The sequence below is a fragment of the Bufo gargarizans genome, unplaced genomic scaffold (assembly GCF_014858855.1).
Source record: "Bufo gargarizans isolate SCDJY-AF-19 unplaced genomic scaffold, ASM1485885v1 original_scaffold_847_pilon, whole genome shotgun sequence".
In the NCBI taxonomy this organism is placed as follows: Eukaryota; Metazoa; Chordata; class Amphibia; order Anura; family Bufonidae; genus Bufo; species Bufo gargarizans.
This window is the reverse complement of record NW_025334726.1, coordinates 143665-160902: the sequence shown is the minus strand read 5'-3', so window position 1 is coordinate 160902 and position 17238 is coordinate 143665. Positions and strand designations below refer to the sequence as shown.

General features: G+C 53.6%; 1 protein-coding gene across 4 annotated transcripts in view; it reads right to left on the bottom strand.

Annotated features, from left to right (window-relative positions):
- Positions 1-11730: 11730 nt before the first annotated feature.
- The window catches only part of ARFIP2 (ADP ribosylation factor interacting protein 2), a 79442-nt gene continuing 73934 nt past the window's right edge, over positions 11731-17238 (bottom strand). For all 4 annotated transcript variants that reach the window (XM_044275074.1, XM_044275076.1, XM_044275075.1 and 1 more), the window contains 3 exons: positions 15329-15486; positions 14206-14380; positions 11731-11887 (listed from right to left, as the gene is read on the bottom strand). In XM_044275074.1, the coding sequence (XP_044131009.1) occupies positions 11732-11887; positions 14206-14380; positions 15329-15486 (489 nt within the window). In that variant the 3' untranslated portion in view covers position 11731. The remainder of the gene's footprint in view (positions 11888-14205; positions 14381-15328; positions 15487-17238) is intronic.

The window sequence follows — 17238 nt, the reverse complement described above, 5'->3', positions numbered from 1 at the left end:
AGTGATGACATACAGGAAGTGATGACATAGGAAGAGGAGAAACCACCAGCAGTTAGGATAACATAGCCAGCTAACAAACACTTGTATACAATAATCTCCCATTACGACTGGAGTGAACCGTATCCATCCTCGCTCAGTGATCAATGCCAGATAAAGTTACTATGATCCTCCTGCAGGTTTATTTACAGGACAGCGTCATTATCTCCAGCGGCTGATCAGGCGCACTAGAGACAACAAACGCACGTTCCTTTCATATATTGTTCTCTTAACAAACGCATCCACGCCAAGCCAATAAATCCACGTAGCCGGCGTCCATACATGAGCCAAGAAAACACTGCTCTGCTGAACACATCAGTCTCCCCCGGCCCACAGTCCGGTGCTTAGCACATGGACCATCCGCCGACGGAAACCCCTGCGCCCAGCAGCTGTGACAGGACATACACGGGAAGATATCCACTCCAATGGTTTACCCTGACACTGAGGGACATGATGACAATACACAATAAGGAGATTTTTGTGAAACTCACCTGTAAAATCTTTTTCTCGTCTTTTCCATTGGGGGACACAGACCATGGGTATAGCTTAGAGGTATTACTAGGAGGGACACTATGCAAAAACTAAGCTCCTCCTCCTCGGGCTATACCCCCAGACACCTCCAGGAGGACTTCAGTCGTTGCAAAAGCAGTAGGAGAAGAAGAACTGAAAAAACCACAATGGAAACCATCACACCAACTAAACAAAAAAAAGCGGGCGGGAGCTGTGTCCCCCAATGGAAAAGACGAGAAAAAGATTTTACAGGTGAGTTTCACAAAAATCTCCTTTTCTCGTACATTCCATTGGGGGACACAGACCATGGGACGTCCAAAAGCAGTCCATGGGGTGGGAAAAAACCAACACCGCCAGGAAAAGAAACGTCCAGCCGTCAATCGGGCACCACGGCCTGCAATACCCTGCGTCCGAGGACAGCATCAGCCGAGGCCAGCGAGTGCAACTGATAAAACTTTGTGAACGTATGCAAAGATGACCAAGTGGCCGCCTTACACAACTGGGAGGCGGAGGCGCGATTGCGTCTGGCCCAGGAAGCTCCCACTGCCCTTGTGGAGTGAGCTGTAATCCGCGACGGGGGAACCTGACCACGAGCGCGATAGGCCGCAGCAATAGCAGAACGGATCCACCGCGCCACAGTAACCTTGGAAGCCGCCAGACCCTTACGAGACCCCTCGGGAATCACAAAGAGGGAGTCCGAACGACGAAAGGAGGCGGTGGCCCCCAGATACACCTTCAGTGCCCTGACGACGTCCAGGGAGTGGAGAGCACGTTCCTTGGGGTTCGCCGGAGAAGGACAAAAAGAGGGTAGGACAAGATCCTCGTTAAGGTGGAACGGAGAAACCACCTTGGGCAAAAAAGAAGGAACCGGCCGTAGCACCACCTTATCCTGGTGGAAGACCAGAAAAGGCTCCTGACAGGAAAGCGCGGCCAGCTCCGAAACCCTCCTGATGGAGGTAATGGCCACCAGAAAAACCACCTTCCAGGTGAGGAAGACTAGGGAGACCTCCCTCAGAGGCTCAAAAGGCGCCTCCTGAAGGGCGCGCAGGACCAGGTTAAGATCCCAGGGGGGTAAGGGAGGAACATACGGAGGAACCGAATGCGCCACCCCCTGCAGGAAGGTTCTCACAGGCCCCAAAAAGGCAATAGACCTTTGAAAAAAGACCGCCAAGGCCGAAAACTGACCCTTCAAAGAACTGAGCGACAGCCCCACCTCAAGGCCGGACTGTAGAAAGGCCAGCACCACCGGAACAGAGAAACGAAGCGGCGGAAAACCCGACTTCTCACAAAAGGTCAGATAGGCCCTCCAGGTGCGATAATAGATCCGCGAAGAAGCCAGCGCGTCCACTCCGCACGCCCTTGGGTCTCGAGCGCGGGCCAGGAACACCGGCACCTTGTTGTTTAGCCGGGACGCCATTAAATCCACGTCCGGACGGCCCCATCGGCGGCAGATGTCCTCGAACACCTCCGGATGTAGGGACCACTCTCCCGGATCCACCTTGGTGCGGCTCAGAAAATCCGCCGTCCAGTTGTCGACGCCCGGAATGTACACCGCCGACAACACTGGCACATGAGACTCCGCCCATAGGAGGATCCTCGCCACCTCCTGCATCACTGCCCGACTGCGCGTTTCGCCCTGATGATTGACGTAGGCTACAGCCGTGGCATTGTCCGACTGAACACGCACCGGCCGAGCTGCAAGGAGGGAAGTCCAGTGGGAGAGGGAGTTGAAGATCGCCCTTAGTTCCAAAACGTTTATCGGAAGACGGGATTCCTCCGTCGACCAGACCCCCTGAACTGTGAGGTTCCGGAGAACGCCTCCCCAACCGATGAGGCTGGCATCGGTGGTGACTATCGTCCAGAAGAACGGAAGGAAGGACCTCCCTGATGAGAGATTCGGGGAGGCCTGCCACCAAGGGAGAGACAACCGAACTTGCCGGGACAGGCGGACGGGAGCGTCCAGACCCCGAGAGGTCTTGTCCCAGAGGGCAAGAATCCACTGTTGTAACGGTCGAGTGTGGAACTGGGCATACGGAATCGCCTCGAAGGAGGCGACCATAAGGCCCAGAACCCGCATGCACTCCCGAATGGTGGGACAAGGAGCTTGTAGAAGGAGCGACACCGCCCTCCGAATCTGAGAGGACTTGGAATCCGGAAGAAACACCCGAGAACTCGAGGTGTCCAAAACCATCCCCAGGAAGGAGAGTCTCTGGGAAGGGTGCAGAGAGGATTTGGGTAGATTGATCAGCCACCCGAACCGTTCTAGAGATTGAACGGTGATTCGGACGCTGTCCTCGGCCTGTGGAAGAGACGGGGCTTTTATCAAGATGTCGTCCAGGTAGGGCAACAACGAGATGCCCCTGGTGCGAAGAAGCGCCATGAGAGGCGCCAAAACCTTGGTGAAAACGTGAGGGGCGGTCGCCAACCCAAAAGGCAGGGCGACGAACTGGTAATGACGACCCCAGATGGCAAAACGCAGAAAGCGATGGTGAGACTTCGCAATCGGGACGTGTAAGTAGGCGTCTTGAATGTCCACAGACGCGAGAAATTACCCTGGAAGCAGAGAAGCAATAACGGAGCGAAGGGACTCCATGCGAAACTTCCGCACCCTTAGAAACTTGTTCAGAAGCTTCAGATCCAGTATCGGGCGCACCGACCCCTCCTTCTTCGGAACGACGAACAGGTTTGAGTAAAAACCTGTTCCCTGTTCCTCCGGGGGAATGGGAAAAATGACACCCCGGTCCAGAAGAGAGGAGACCGCCAAAAGGAGGTCCGAGGCCATGGCTGGATCCCCCGGAACGCGAGACGGGAAAAAGCGTTCCGGCGAGCTGGACGCGAACTCCAATTTGTAACCGGACGTCACAATCTCCAGAGCCCAGGCGTCCTGAACGTGAGCCCTCCAGACCTGTTGAAAGGAGAGCAAATGGCCCCCCACCACGAGGGGTGGGGGCACCCCTTCATGCGGAGGGCTGCTTGGGAGCAGGGAGACGGGTTGACTGTGCCCGTGGTCGCCAAGAGGGCTGGGGTTTGAAGAAAGGCTTCTTGCGGGATTCCTGGGATCCCCCAGCCGACGAGGACGAAGACGTCCTGGCCGTGGAGAAGCGACGAAAGGACTGGCCCCGGAACCCTGAAGCCCGAGATCGAAAGGGCCGTTTGGATCTGGGTTGAGGCAGATGAGTACTCTTGCCCCCCGTTGCGGCAGAAATGAATTCGTCCAACTGGGCTCCAAAGAGTTTAGATCCTTCAAAGGGAAGGTTAGCGAGGGAACGCTTGGAAGAAGCATCAGCATCCCACACCTTCAACCAAACCTCTCTACGCTGAATGACCGAGAGGGCCGAAATACGGGCAAATAGGGAACCGATATCCATTGAAGCCTCACAGAGATATTTAGAAGCCTGAGACATTTGGAGAATAAATTCCAAAGTGTCTGCAGGGGCGCCCTGTTCCGTCAGATCCTGGTGGTGGCGCCGCAACCACGCCGTAAGGGCTCTGGCAACCCAAGCCGACGCAAAAGCCGGTCGCAGGGAAGCGCCCGCCAGAGAGAAGATGGACTTGGAAAGTGAATCCAGGCTTCTGTCCACCGCATCCTGCAGGGAGGAACCGTCTAGGACAGGAAGGGCCGTGTTCTTGGCCAACCTGGCCACCGGAGGATCTACCTTAGAGGAAGAAGTCTTCCTGCAGAAGTGGTAGCTGCAAATACAGTGAAGGAGTTTAAGCATGCATGGGATAGGCATAAGGCTCATATAAGATAGGGCCAGGGACTATTCATAGGATTCAGATATATTGGGCAGACTAGATGGGCCAAATGGTTCTTATCTGCCGACACATTCTATGTTAAGTCCACTTTTCCACCGAGTCAGAGGGGAAAGGGTGAAGCGTATCCATGCGCTTGGTGGCCGAAAATTTCTGATTGGGACATGGCTGCCTTGGCAACTAGGGCCATATCCGCTGCCGCACTAGACATGGCGGAAGCCCAGGCGGGTACCGCCGGTTCCGCAGGGGCAGAGGGAGGACTGGGCTATGCAAGAGAAGGAGGCTGATCGTGTCCAGGAGCAGGGCACGAGTCACAGGTGCCAGAGGCAGAAAAAGGCAGAAGGCACACCCTGCATGACCCCAAAAGAGCCTGAGAGGAGGCCTTGGCAGATTTAAGTGCCCCAGGCTTTGGCATGATGGAACCCCACAGTAAAAGATCTCCTACCAGTTGCTGCAAAGATCAGGAGCAGAGCAAGCTGTTCTCCTACCACCCAGGCAACGCTAGCAGAAGTCTCCGGTGTAGAGAGATGAGGAGCTGCACGGCCGTGAGACAAACAGAGTCTCCGGTGTAAGGAGAGTCAGAGCGGCATGCCGAGGCTCCGCCCCCCCGAACGCGTCATCATGGCGCAAAATAAGCGTGAGAAAAAATGCGATTTGAACAAACACCCCGACTCCCCTCACGTGGGGCAGCTGGGGTTAACGAGGCCATGGAGGAGCGGCCTGCCGGCGGGCGCTGAGAGAGCGCAGCAGCCAAGGCCCGACGAGAGAAGCGCTGAAGCCCACAGTTTAAGGGGGAAGAGATGCCAGTACTCCAGTGCCAAAATGAAGAAAGTGCCCACATCAAGATCCTTCTTCAAGCTCACCCAGGTAGCCACAGACAAACAGACACAGAGAGTGGGGGAGGGACTGGGCAATACTTATCTGCTCAGCATGCTCCCTCGATGTCCAGACCAGCAGGGATGCACCTCTTCAGACTTCTGACTCCAATCCAGGAGAACAGTGCTCTGGAGGAGGGTAGGCAGCAGGCGTCCCAGCAGCTGGTGGGATGCCAGAGCTGACATGTTGAGCCTGGATCCACTTTTCTTCTGTGGGGGGATGGGAGGTAGCCAGGACACGTCGAAAGACGGTGGCAGACACTCCACGGGGGCCAGGAAAGCGCAATGCTGACCTGCGTCCCCCTCTGAAAACAGAAAAAAATAACAAACAGGAGAAGAATAAGCGTCACCTCCTTGGACGGACACTAAGCAAAGACTGAAGTCCTCCTGGAGGTGTCTGGGGGTATAGCCCGAGGAGGAGGAGCTTCGTTTTTGCATAGTGTCCCTCCTAGTAATACCTCTAAGCTATACCCATGGTCTGTGTCCCCCAATGGAATGTACGAGAAATATCAAATACACATCCTAATAAAATTTCCACGACATGAGCTGCCCTCTGAGTAACAGAAGTAGTGGTCTCTTGGTTGGATGCTCACAGGGGCCGCCTCTGGGCGGTCAGTGACTGTCAGGGATGTAGATGAAGCGCTGGTTAGGACACACAATGCAAGAATAATAAACTACATTACCACAATTTTTATTTGCATAACCACATTCTTGTATGTAGCGCTAACAGGATAGCCCCACCTCTATAGCCCCACCTCTGATGCTAGCTCCGCCTGCATCAATAGCCCCTCCTACATCACTAGCTCAGTTTCCATTGCCTCAGACACCATAGCCTGGGAACTGGGTGACACCCTGGACACATCATAAGCAGCAGCTGGGAAACATCATGGGCAGCAACAGGGCACCAAGATACAACCTAGAAGCCATCTTCTGTGGATGATAACAACTTAATGACCTTCTGTCTCTGTAGCTGGCGACCTGTCCTAGGTTGCTAACATAACTTATATATTTATACAGCTAGACCTGAGAATAACAGTTCCTATGTTTGTGTGTTAAAGACAAAAGCAGAGTTATTTACAGTGACTTCATGTTTGGATGTCATATAACTGTTATATATTGTGTTCACAGAAGCAGAAAAGATAATATGCCTTTAAGATTCATTATACAATGTGAGGTAAGCTCAATGACACATCAGAAACAACAGAAAGTATAGAGTTAATCTGTTGTTGCTGGGCAGGACTCTAGACCAATCTCAGCCAGCCTCACACAGCTCAGGAGTTTTGACCAATCACAGCCAGCCTCACACACAGCCTGTGTGGGAAATTCCCCTAGCAGGAGCTGCTGGAATCATTATTCACCAGAGAGGAGCTGAACAGACACACACTCCACTAAGAGCTGTGTTTTATGGAAGCAAGAGGCCAAAATAGGCATTTAAAACAGTTATATAATGTTCCTACTGTTAATATAGTGATTAGAACTGTATACTGAACTGGTTATATGTATGTTTACTTACAGTTCCACCATACAAACGATCTACTGAGCTATACAATAATACAATCAAAACAAATTGCATACAAATGCGAACTGCTCATACCAGATCATAAGTAATTGCATAGAGCAAACTGCAAACCAAGTAGAGCAAGTGAACTATTGGTTAACCTCAGAAGTACCTCTCAGAGAGATGATAAAGTGCTTAAATAACTTAAAGTGAGAGTACAGATACTGGAGAGAGAAATATATCCACTATTTTATGTTGAATGACAAGATTGAACAGTTGAACCACTATCTTATGCATACCTGCCACATTGTGATATCTTTTCAACACGTGTTTTGTACATGGACTATCTGCTGCGGAGGCGGCAGTGTTATATATATGACGAAAAGTTGAAGTTAATAAAGAAGTTACTTGAAGCATTTGGTGTGCTCTATAAACCTACTGTTTCCATAGAACGGCGCTAGAGGAATTACAGAGTAATAGTCTGATATAGTCAGATAAATAAAAATTCTTCCAATGCTACAGCGCAAGAGGCACTTCATAGCGCTGCGCCTGCCACAGTCTCCTGGATGTAGTGATGTGGAATGTCCTACGAATAACAGCATATCAGCCCCCCACCAGATATCCTTATTCGTCCTTGACTAGAATCTGTAGCAGATATGGAAGGTTAGCTGAAGACCACTCATCCACCACTGAAGGACAGAAGGTGTGAATACATATCTTCGAAACACTTCGTTGACACGAGCCTTAGTGGCTGCACTGTGGAGCTGATGATCCTTGAAGACACTTCTAGTGTAGCAAAACCTCAGCTTTCTATATCTGGATCCTGTCTGTAACTGCAAAAACATCCCTCTTGACCCTAGAACCATTCATAGGATCGTGGCCTACACACAACCATCAACTACACGAGGCAAAGAACCATCAATGAGACAGAGACAGACTCTTCATTAGTTTTATTCCGATTTCCAGAAATGTTCCAGTAACCTAATGCCCCTTGTTGAGATGATTTTTCCAGCCTACGTGACCCCGGGAGGAGCGTCGCAACCTCGAACATTTCTCATGGAACAATCTGTCTTTATAAATAGTTATCGTACTACAGGGCAGGTAACAAGAACATGGCCCAATGTTAATTACACAGGGGTTGAATCTGGGTAGCATTGGACCCTAAGGGCATGTAATACTGCAATACTCCCGCAGATACCAGCCTTGCGCACAACTGTTACACTACTGGAATTGAGTCAGACACGCTGAAATGTAGTTGGAGAAGACACATTCATCCTCTTACAGGACTGCAGACCCACTGCTCGGAAGTAGTGTTGTACAAAACATTCAGTCATGGGACACATAGACCACATCCGGGCTACATGCTGCACACTCACACACACGGAGAAGGATGCTGCACCATCCGCAGTCATTGTGAACGTGAGTGTGACATACAAATATCCCCACTCTAGTAACTACAGCCAACCTCCCGAAATATACAGAACTCCTGCCCGCTCCAATCTCCTCTTATGAGTAAAGGAAAATGCTGAGGGAAAAATAACACAACAGAAAGATATGGTGAGGGATGTCATCAGCAAGTGCTAGAGAACCAGCGTGAAGTGCTGCTGGCAATGCACAACAGAAGAGGGGAGCGTAGGGGCGATGTCTACAGAAGAGGGGAGCGTAGGGGCGATGTCTACAGAAGAGGAGAGCGTAGGGGCGATGTCTACAGAAGAGGAGAGCGTAGGGGCGATGTCTACAGAAGAGGAGAGCGTAGGGGCGATGTCTACAGAAGAGGAGAGCGTAGGGGCGATGTCTACAGAAGAGGAGAGCGTAGGGGCGATGTCTACAGAAGAGGAGAGCGTAGGGGCGATGTCTACAGAAGAGGAGAGCGTAGGGGCGATGTCTACAGAAGAGGAGAGCGTAGGGGCGATGTCTACAGAAGAGGAGAGCGTAGGGGCGATGTCTACAGAAGAGGAGAGCGTAGGGGCGATGTCTACAGAAGAGGAGAGCGTAGGGGCGATGTCTACAGAAGAGGAGAGCGTAGGGGCGATGTCTACAGAAGAGGAGAGCGTAGGGGCGATGTCTACAGAAGAGGAGAGCGTAGGGGCGATGTCTACAGAAGAGGAGAGCGTAGGGGCGATGTCTACAGAAGAGGAGAGCGTAGGGGCGATGTCTACAGAAGAGGAGAGCGTAGGGGCGATGTCTACAGAAGAGGAGAGCGTAGGGGCGATGTCTACAGAAGAGGAGAGCGTAGGGGCGATGTCTACAGAAGAGGAGAGCGTAGGGGCGATGTCTACAGAAGAGGAGAGCGTAGGGGCGATGTCTACAGAAGAGGAGAGCGTAGGGGCGATGTCTACAGAAGAGGAGAGCGTAGGGGCGATGTCTACAGAAGAGGAGAGCGTAGGGGCGAAGTCTACAGAAGAGGAGAGCGTAGGGGCGAACGTCTACAGAAGAGGAGAGCGTAGGGCGGACGTCTACAGAAGAGGAGAGCGTAGGGGCGACGTCTACAGAAGAGGAGAGCGTAGAGCGGACGTCTACAGAAGAGGAGAGCGTAGAGCGGACGTCTACAGAAGAGGAGAGCGTAGAGCGGACGTCTACAGAAGAGGAGAGCGTAGAGCGGACGTCTACAGAAGAGGAGAGCGTAGAGCGGACGTCTACAGAAGAGGAGAGCGTAGAGCGGACGTCTACAGAAGAGGAGAGCGTAGAGCGGACGTCTACAGAAGAGGAGAGCGTAGAGCGGACGTCTACAGAAGAGGAGAGCGTAGAGCGGACGTCTACAGAAGAGGAGAGCGTAGAGCGGACGTCTACAGAAGAGGAGAGCGTAGAGCGGACGTCTACAGAAGAGGAGAGCGTAGAGCGGACGTCTACAGAAGAGGAGAGCGTAGAGCGGACGTCTACAGAAGAGGAGAGCGTAGAGCGGACGTCTACAGAAGAGGAGAGCGTAGAGCGGACGTCTACAGAAGAGGAGAGCGTAGAGCGGATGTCTACAGAAGAGGAGAGTGTAGAGCATATGTCTACAGAAGAGGAGAGTGTAGAGCGGATGTCTACAGAAGAGGAGTGTAGAGCGGATGTCTACAGAAAAGGAGAGTGTAAAGTGGTCTACAGAAGATGAGAGCATACAGCGGATGTCTACAGAAGAGGAGAGTTTAGATCGAATGTCTACAGAAGATGAGTGCGTATAGCAGACGTCTATAGATGATCTGAAGAGAAATGGATGTCTGTAGAAGAGTGGGTTGCAGAGCGGAGGATGCCTAAAGAGCAGTGGAGTGGATGTCTGTAGAAGAGTGGAGGAGACCTGAAGAGCAGTGGAGTGGATGTCTGTAGAAGAGTGGAGGAGAGCTGAAGAGCAGTGGAGTGGATGTTTGTAGAAGAGTGGGGTGTAGAGCGGAGGAGACCTGAAGAGCAGTGGAGTGGATGTCCGTAGCATAGTGGGGTGTAGAGCGGAGGAGACCTGAAAAGTAGTGGAGTGGATGTCTGCAGTAGAGTGAAGGAGACCTGAAGAGTAGTTGAGTGGATGTCTGTAAAAGAGTGGGGTGCAGAGCAGAGGAGACCTAAAGACCAGTGGAGTGGATGTCTGTAGAAAAGTGGGGTGTAGAGCGGAGGAGACCTGAATACCAGTGGAGTGGATGTCTGTAGCATAGTGGGGTGTAGAGCGGAGGAGACCTGAAGAGCAGTGGAGTGGATGTCTGTAGCATAGTGGGGTGTAGAGCGGAGGAGACCTGAAAAGCAGTGGAGTGGATGTCTGTAGAAGAGTGAAGGAGACCTGAATAGTAGTTGAGTGGATGTCTGTAAAAGAGTGGGGTGCAGAGTGGATGAGACCTGAAGAGCAGTGGAGTGAATGTCCGTAGCATAGTGGGGTGTAGAGCGGAGGAGACCTGAAGAGCAGTGGAGTGGATGTCTGTAGCATAGTGGGGTGTAGAGCGGAGGAGACCTGAAAAGCAGTGGAGTAGATTTCTGTAGAAGAGTGAAGGAGACCTAAAGAGCAGTGGAGTGGATGTCTGTAAAAGAGTGGGGTGCAGAGCGGGGGAGACCTGAAGAGCAGTTGAGTGGATGTCTGTAGAATAGTGGGGTGTAAAGCAGAGGAGACCTGCAGAGTAGGGGAGTGGATGTCCGTAGAATAGTGGGGTGCAGAGCAGAGACCTGAAGAGTAATGGAGTGGATGTCCGTAGAATAGTGGGGTGTACAGCGGAGAAGACCTGAAGAGCAGTGGAGTGGATGTCTGTAGAAGAGTGGAGGAGACCTGAAGAGCAGTGGAGTGGGTGTCTGTAGACGAGAGGAGGAGACCTGAAGAGCAGTGGAGTGGGTGTCTGTAGAATAGTGGGGTGTACAGCGGAGAAGACCTGAAGAGCAGTGGAGTGGATGTCTGTAGAAGAGTGGAGGAGACCTGAAGAGCAGTGGAGTGGATGTCTGTAGAAGAGTGGAGGAGACCTGAAGAGCAGTGGAGTGGATGTCTGTAGAAGAGTGGAGGAGACCTGAAGAGCAGTGGAGTGGATGTCTGTAGAAGAGTGGAGGAGACCTGAAGAGCAGTGGAGTGGATGTCTGTAGAAGAGTGGAGGAGACCTGAAGAGCAGTGGAGTGGATGTCTGTAGAAGAGTGGAGGAGACCTGAAGAGCAGTGGAGTGGATGTCTGTAGAAGAGTGGGGTGGATATCTAGAAAATCGGAGGGCAGGAGTGACAGGGTTTTTAGAGCTCAGAAGAATAAATAGTGGACATGTTCTGTAATATAAAAGGACAAAGGAAGTTTGCGGAAGGAGAGGGGAGGTCTATGAGCTAACCCAATTAGCAAGACCTGCTGTGTGCCATGTACAAATGGAAGGATGAGAAGAAGATAACCAGCACCACACAGGCCTTGCTCGTGGGCTTCATACTGGTGGTCTGGTGACTGGCCACAATCTGCAGGTCACCGAGTGTCAGACATACTGATCTACAGATGCATGAAATGAGAAACAATCGACCATACAATGGACGCTCGCACTAGCACACGGTAATGTCACACACAATCCGTCATGCACACAACACTTACATATACAGTACACACGCAATCACAAAAACGTAAAGGGAGAGATAAGCGGCGTGGTCACTGCTCCTCCAGCCAGGAGGGTTTGTCGCTGGCTGCGCTGCTTAGCTTGATGTTGAATTGTTGCAGTGAAGCTTCCAGCTGCTGTTGATTCCCAGCAAAGTATGAGGAGATGGCGTTATGGAAGAGGAGAAGCTGCTTGTGCATGACCTTCACCTGGAAGACAAAAGAGGACACATAAGCCACAAACCAAGCAGAATCATGTCCTTGGAGGAGACCAGCGTCAGCGGAGCGGCGGCTGCGGTGAGGTCAGTAGCTGGCGCGGTCGGTGAGGTCAGTAGCTGGCGCGGTCGGTGAGGTCAGTAGCTGGCGCGGTCGGTGAGGTCAGTAGCTGGCGCGGTCGGTGAGGTCAGTAGCTGGCGCGGTCGGTGAGGTCAGTAGCTGGCGCGGTCGGTGAGGTCAGTAGCTGGCGCGGTCGGTGAGGTCAGTAGCTGGCGCGGTCGGTGAGGTCAGTAGCTGGCGCGGTCGGTGAGGTCAGTAGCTGGCGCGGTCGGTGAGGTCAGTAGCTGGCGCGGTCGGTGAGGTCAGTAGCTGGCGCGGTCGGTGAGGTCAGTAGCTGGCGCGGTCGGTGAGGTCGGTAGCTGGCGCGGTCGGTGAGGTCGGTAGCTGGCGCGGTCGGTGAGGTCGGTAGCTGGCACGGTCGGTGAGGTCGGTAGCTGGCGCTGTCGGTGAGGTCGGTAGCTGGCGCTGTCGGTGAGGTCAGTAGCTGGCGCGGCCGGTAAGGTCAGTAGCTGGCGCGGCCGGTAAGGTCAGTAGCTGGCGCGGCCGGTAAGGTCAGTAGCTGGCGCGGCCGGTAAGGTCAGTAGCTGGCGCGGCCGGTAAGGTCAGTAGCTGGCGCGGCCGGTAAGGTCAGTAGCTGGCGCGGCCGGTAAGGTCAGTAGCTGGCGCGGCCGGTAAGGTCAGTAGCTGGCGCGGCCGGTAAGGTCAGTAGCTGGCGCGGTCGGTAAGGTCAGTAGCTGGCGCGGTCGGTAAGGTCAGTAGCTGGCGCGGTCGGTGAGGTCAGTAGCTGGCGCGGTCGGTGAGGTCAGTAGCTGGCGCGGTCGGTGAGGTCAGTAGCTGGCGCGGTCGGTGAGGTCAGTAGCTGGCGCGGTCGGTGAGGTCGGTAGCTGGCGCGGTCGGTGAGGTCGGTAGCTGGCGCGGTCGGTGAGGTCGGTAGCTGGCGCGGTCGGTGAGGTCGGTAGCTGGCACGGTCGGTGAGGTCAGTAGCTGGCGCTGTCCGGTAGAGGTCAGTAGCTGGCGCGGCCGGTAAGGTCAGTAGCTGGCGCGGCCGGTAAGGTCAGTAGCTGGCGCGGCCGGTAAGGTCAGTAGCTGGCGCGGCCGGTAAGGTCAGTAGCTGGCGCGGCCGGTAAGGTCAGTAGCTGGCGCGGCCGGTAAGGTCAGTAGCTGGCGCGGCCGGTAAGGTCAGTAGCTGGCGCGGCCGGTAAGGTCAGTAGCTGGCGCGGCCGGTAAGGTCAGTAGCTGGCGCGGCCGGTAAGGTCAGTAGCTGGCGCGGTCGGTAAGGTCAGTAGCTGGCGCGGTCGGTAAGGTCAGTAGCTGGCGCGGTCGGTAAGGTCAGTAGCTGGCACGGTCGGTAAGGTCAGTAGCTGGCACGGTCGGTAAGGTCAGTAGCTGGCACGGCCGGTAAGGTCAGTAGCTGGCACGGTCGGTAAGGTCAGTAGCTGGCACGGTCGGTAAGGTCAGTAGCTGGCACGGTCGGTAAGGTCAGTAGCTGGCACGGTCGGTAAGGTCAGTAGCTGGCACGGTCGGTAAGGTCAGTAGCTGGCACGGTCGGTGAGGTCGGTAGCTGGCGCTGTCGGTGAGGTCAGTAGCTGGCGCGGCCGGTAAGGTCAGTAGCTGGCGCGGCCGGTAAGGTCAGTAGCTGGCGCGGCCGGTAAGGTCAGTAGCTGGCGCGGACGGTAAGGTCAGTAGCTGGCGCGGCCGGTAAGGTCAGTAGCTGGCGCGGCCGGTAAGGTCAGTAGCTGGCGCGGCCGGTAAGGTCAGTAGCTGGCGCGGTCGGTAAGGTCAGTAGCTGGCGCGGTCGGTAAGGTCAGTAGCTGGCGCGGTCGGTAAGGTCAGTAGCTGGCCGGTCGGAAGGTCAGTAGCTGGCACGGCGGTAAGGTCAGTAGCTGGCACGGTCGGTAAGGTCAGTAGCTGGCACGGCCGGTAAGGTCAGTAGCTGGCACGGTCGGTAAGGTCAGTAGCTGGCACGGTCGGTAAGGTCAGTAGCTGGCACGGTCGGTAAGGTCAGTAGCTGGCACGGTCGGTAAGGTCAGTAGCTGGCACGGTCGGTAAGGTCAGTAGCTGGCACGGTCGGTAAGGTCAGTAGCTGGCACGGTCGGTAAGGTCAGTAGCTGGCACGGCCGGTAAGGTCAGTAGCTGGCACGGCCGGTAAGGTCAGTAGCTGGCACGGCCGGTAAGGTCAGTAGCTGGCACGGCCGGTAAGGTCAGTAGCTGGCACGGTCGGTAAGGTTACACATGCCACGTGTCGGCTGTACCTTGTTTTCTTGTAAGAAGCGCAGCTTGATAGTTACATCTCCTCGCAGTTTCTCATATTTGCTTCGATGCGCCTGGAAGTTTTGCTGTGCGACCTCGATGCGGCAGAGAGTGGCGGCATCTCGTGGTCCCAGACTCAGCTCCTCCAAATCAGCCCGATACGCATCGTACTCCAACCTGCAAGTCAACATCTGGATTCACTCACACAAACCACAACCAGCAGCATACGAGGCGGAGACGCGAGGAGCTTCGGCCCCTTACATGTGGCCCCCTAGCAGCGACAGCTACAAATATGATTGGAGGAGATGACCCCAGGCTAAGTGTTAGCTTGTGGCTCAGCACCAGCGGCTCCCACTCCAGACTTGTATCAGTGCAGCCTGAAGAAGGTCTGCTCGTTGTATTAGTACAGGCTGCAAACATCTATTGGATTTCAGTCTATCGTAGTCTTTTTGCCCCCCTGCCCCCACACGCACGCATCTTTTGAGAGGCCACATCTGGAACATGGGATTCAGTTTTGGGCTCCTTTTACCATGAAGGATACTGGAGAGCTGGAAGAATCGGGCTTTAGAAAGCCGCCATAGAGGTGGTCTCACTGCATGAGTGTGGTCAGTACAAGAACCGGCAGGATTTATTCATTCCAAGGACCTTACACAGGACCCAGGACCTTCATTACGTGGGAGGAGACATCAGTACAGAAAGAGCAGCCACAGGACAGAATGTCCGACCCCAGGAGGTGGAAATGGCAGACAAGACTTCCAATGAGGCTTCTCTAATAGCGACACTGTCGGTTAGAACTTATCTAAAGCTTGATGCTCTGGGGTCTTTTTCAGTCCATGTAACGGTGTAATAGTAAGTAGGACTGACAGAAGGACTTCTTTACACATCCAGCCTACCCCTGTCCACCATGACTTCCAACTAGGCTGATGCTTTGGCACATGACGATCCATGATGGCACCACTGTACCGTACACCGATACCAATATGAAATCTGCCATCATGGTGAGGTCTCATTACCATGAATGGACAGGCGCTGAATGTAGACAAATAATTCCAGGGTCTTACGGCCTTGACCAAGAACCTGTGCAGAGCAGCCACCATGTAATGATCACATTTCAGCGCTGATTACCTCGCCGTCTCGTACTGCTTCACTGTCATTAGCGTGTCCTCCATGGTTTTGTTGATCAGGGTGTTGATACTGGACACAAAGAAGTTGACGGCTCCCAGCAGGGTCTCTCCATTCTTACACAGAAGCTTCTGGGTCTCGGCATTGTAGCCAAACTCCTCCTAATAAGCAAACAGTCATAACGGTAATATCATTACAGGCAGAAGACAAGGACCTGAAGGCTCTAACGCTATGGTCCATGGTGGTCTGGAGGAGGTATACAGCATATGGTGGTCGAAAGAGGATATCCCTGGTGCTCTGGAGGGGATGTGTGCAGGTTATTGTTGTGGACAGAGGATATCCCTGGTGCTCTGGAGGGGATGTGTGCAGGTTATTGTTGTGGACAGAGGATATCCATGGTGCTCTGGAGGGGATGTGTGCATGTTATTGTTGTGGACAGAGGATATCCATGGTGGTCTGGAGGGGATGTGTACAGGGTATGGAGGTGGGGGAGGATATCCATGGTGCTCTGGAGGGGATGTGTGCAGGTTATTGTTGTGGACAGAGGATATCCATGGTGGTCTGGAGGGGATGTGTGCATGTTATTGTTGTGGACAGAGGATATCCATGGTGATCTGGAGGGGATGTGTGCAGGTTATTGCAGTGCACGGAGGATATCCATGGTGATCTGGACGGGATGTGTGCAGGTTATTGTTGTGGACAGAGGATATCCATGGTGCTCTGGAGGGGATGTGTACAGGGTATGGAGGTGGGGGGAGGATATTGATGATTCTCCGGAGGGGATGTGTACAGGGTATGAAGGTGGGGGGGATATCAATGGTACTCTGTAGGGGATGTATACAGGGTATGGCAGTGGACAGAGGATATCGATGGCACTCTGGAGGGGATGTATACAGGGTATGGCAGTGGACAGAGGATATCGATGGCACTCTGGAGGGGATGTATACAGGGTATGGCAGTGGACAGAGGATATCGATGGCACTCTGGAGGGGATGTATACAGGGTATGGCAGTGGACAGAGGATATCGATGGCACTCTGGAGGGGATGTATACAGGGTATGGCAGTGGACAGAGGATATCGATGGCACTCTGGAGGGGATGTATACAGGGTATGGCAGTGGACAGGATATCGGTACTCTGGAGGGGATGTATACAGGGTATGGCAGTGGACAGGATATCGGTACTCTGGAGGGGATGTATACAGGGTATGGCAGTGGACAGAGGATATCGATGGCACTCTGGAGGGGATGTATACAGGGTATGGCAGTGGACAGGATATCGGTACTCTGGAGGGGATGTATACAGGGTATGGCAGTGGACAGGATATCGGTACTCTGTAGGGGATGTATACAGGGTATGGCAGTGGACAGAGGATATCGATGGCACTCTGGAGGGGATGTATACAGGGTATGGCAGTGGACAGAGGATATCGATGGCACTCTGGAGGGGATGTATACAGGGTATGGCAGTGGACAGAGGATATCGATGGCACTCTGGAGGGGATGTATACAGGGTATGGCAGTGGACAGAGGATATCGATGGTACTCTGGAGGGGATGTATACAGGGTATGGCACTGGACAGAGGATATCGATGGCACTCTGGAGGGGATGTATACAGGGTATGGCAGTGGACAGAGGATATCGATGGCACTCTGGAGGGGATGTATACAGGGTATGGCACTGGACAGAGGATATCGATGGCACTCTGGAGGGGATGTATACAGGGTATGGCAGTGGACAGAGGATATCGATGGCACTCTGGAGGGGATGTATACAGGGTATGGCAGTGGACAGGATATCGGTACTCTGGAGGGGATGTATACAGGGTATGGCAGTGGACAGGATATCGGTACTCTGGAGGGGATGTATACAGGGTATGGCAGTGGACAGAGGATATCGATGGCACTCTGGAG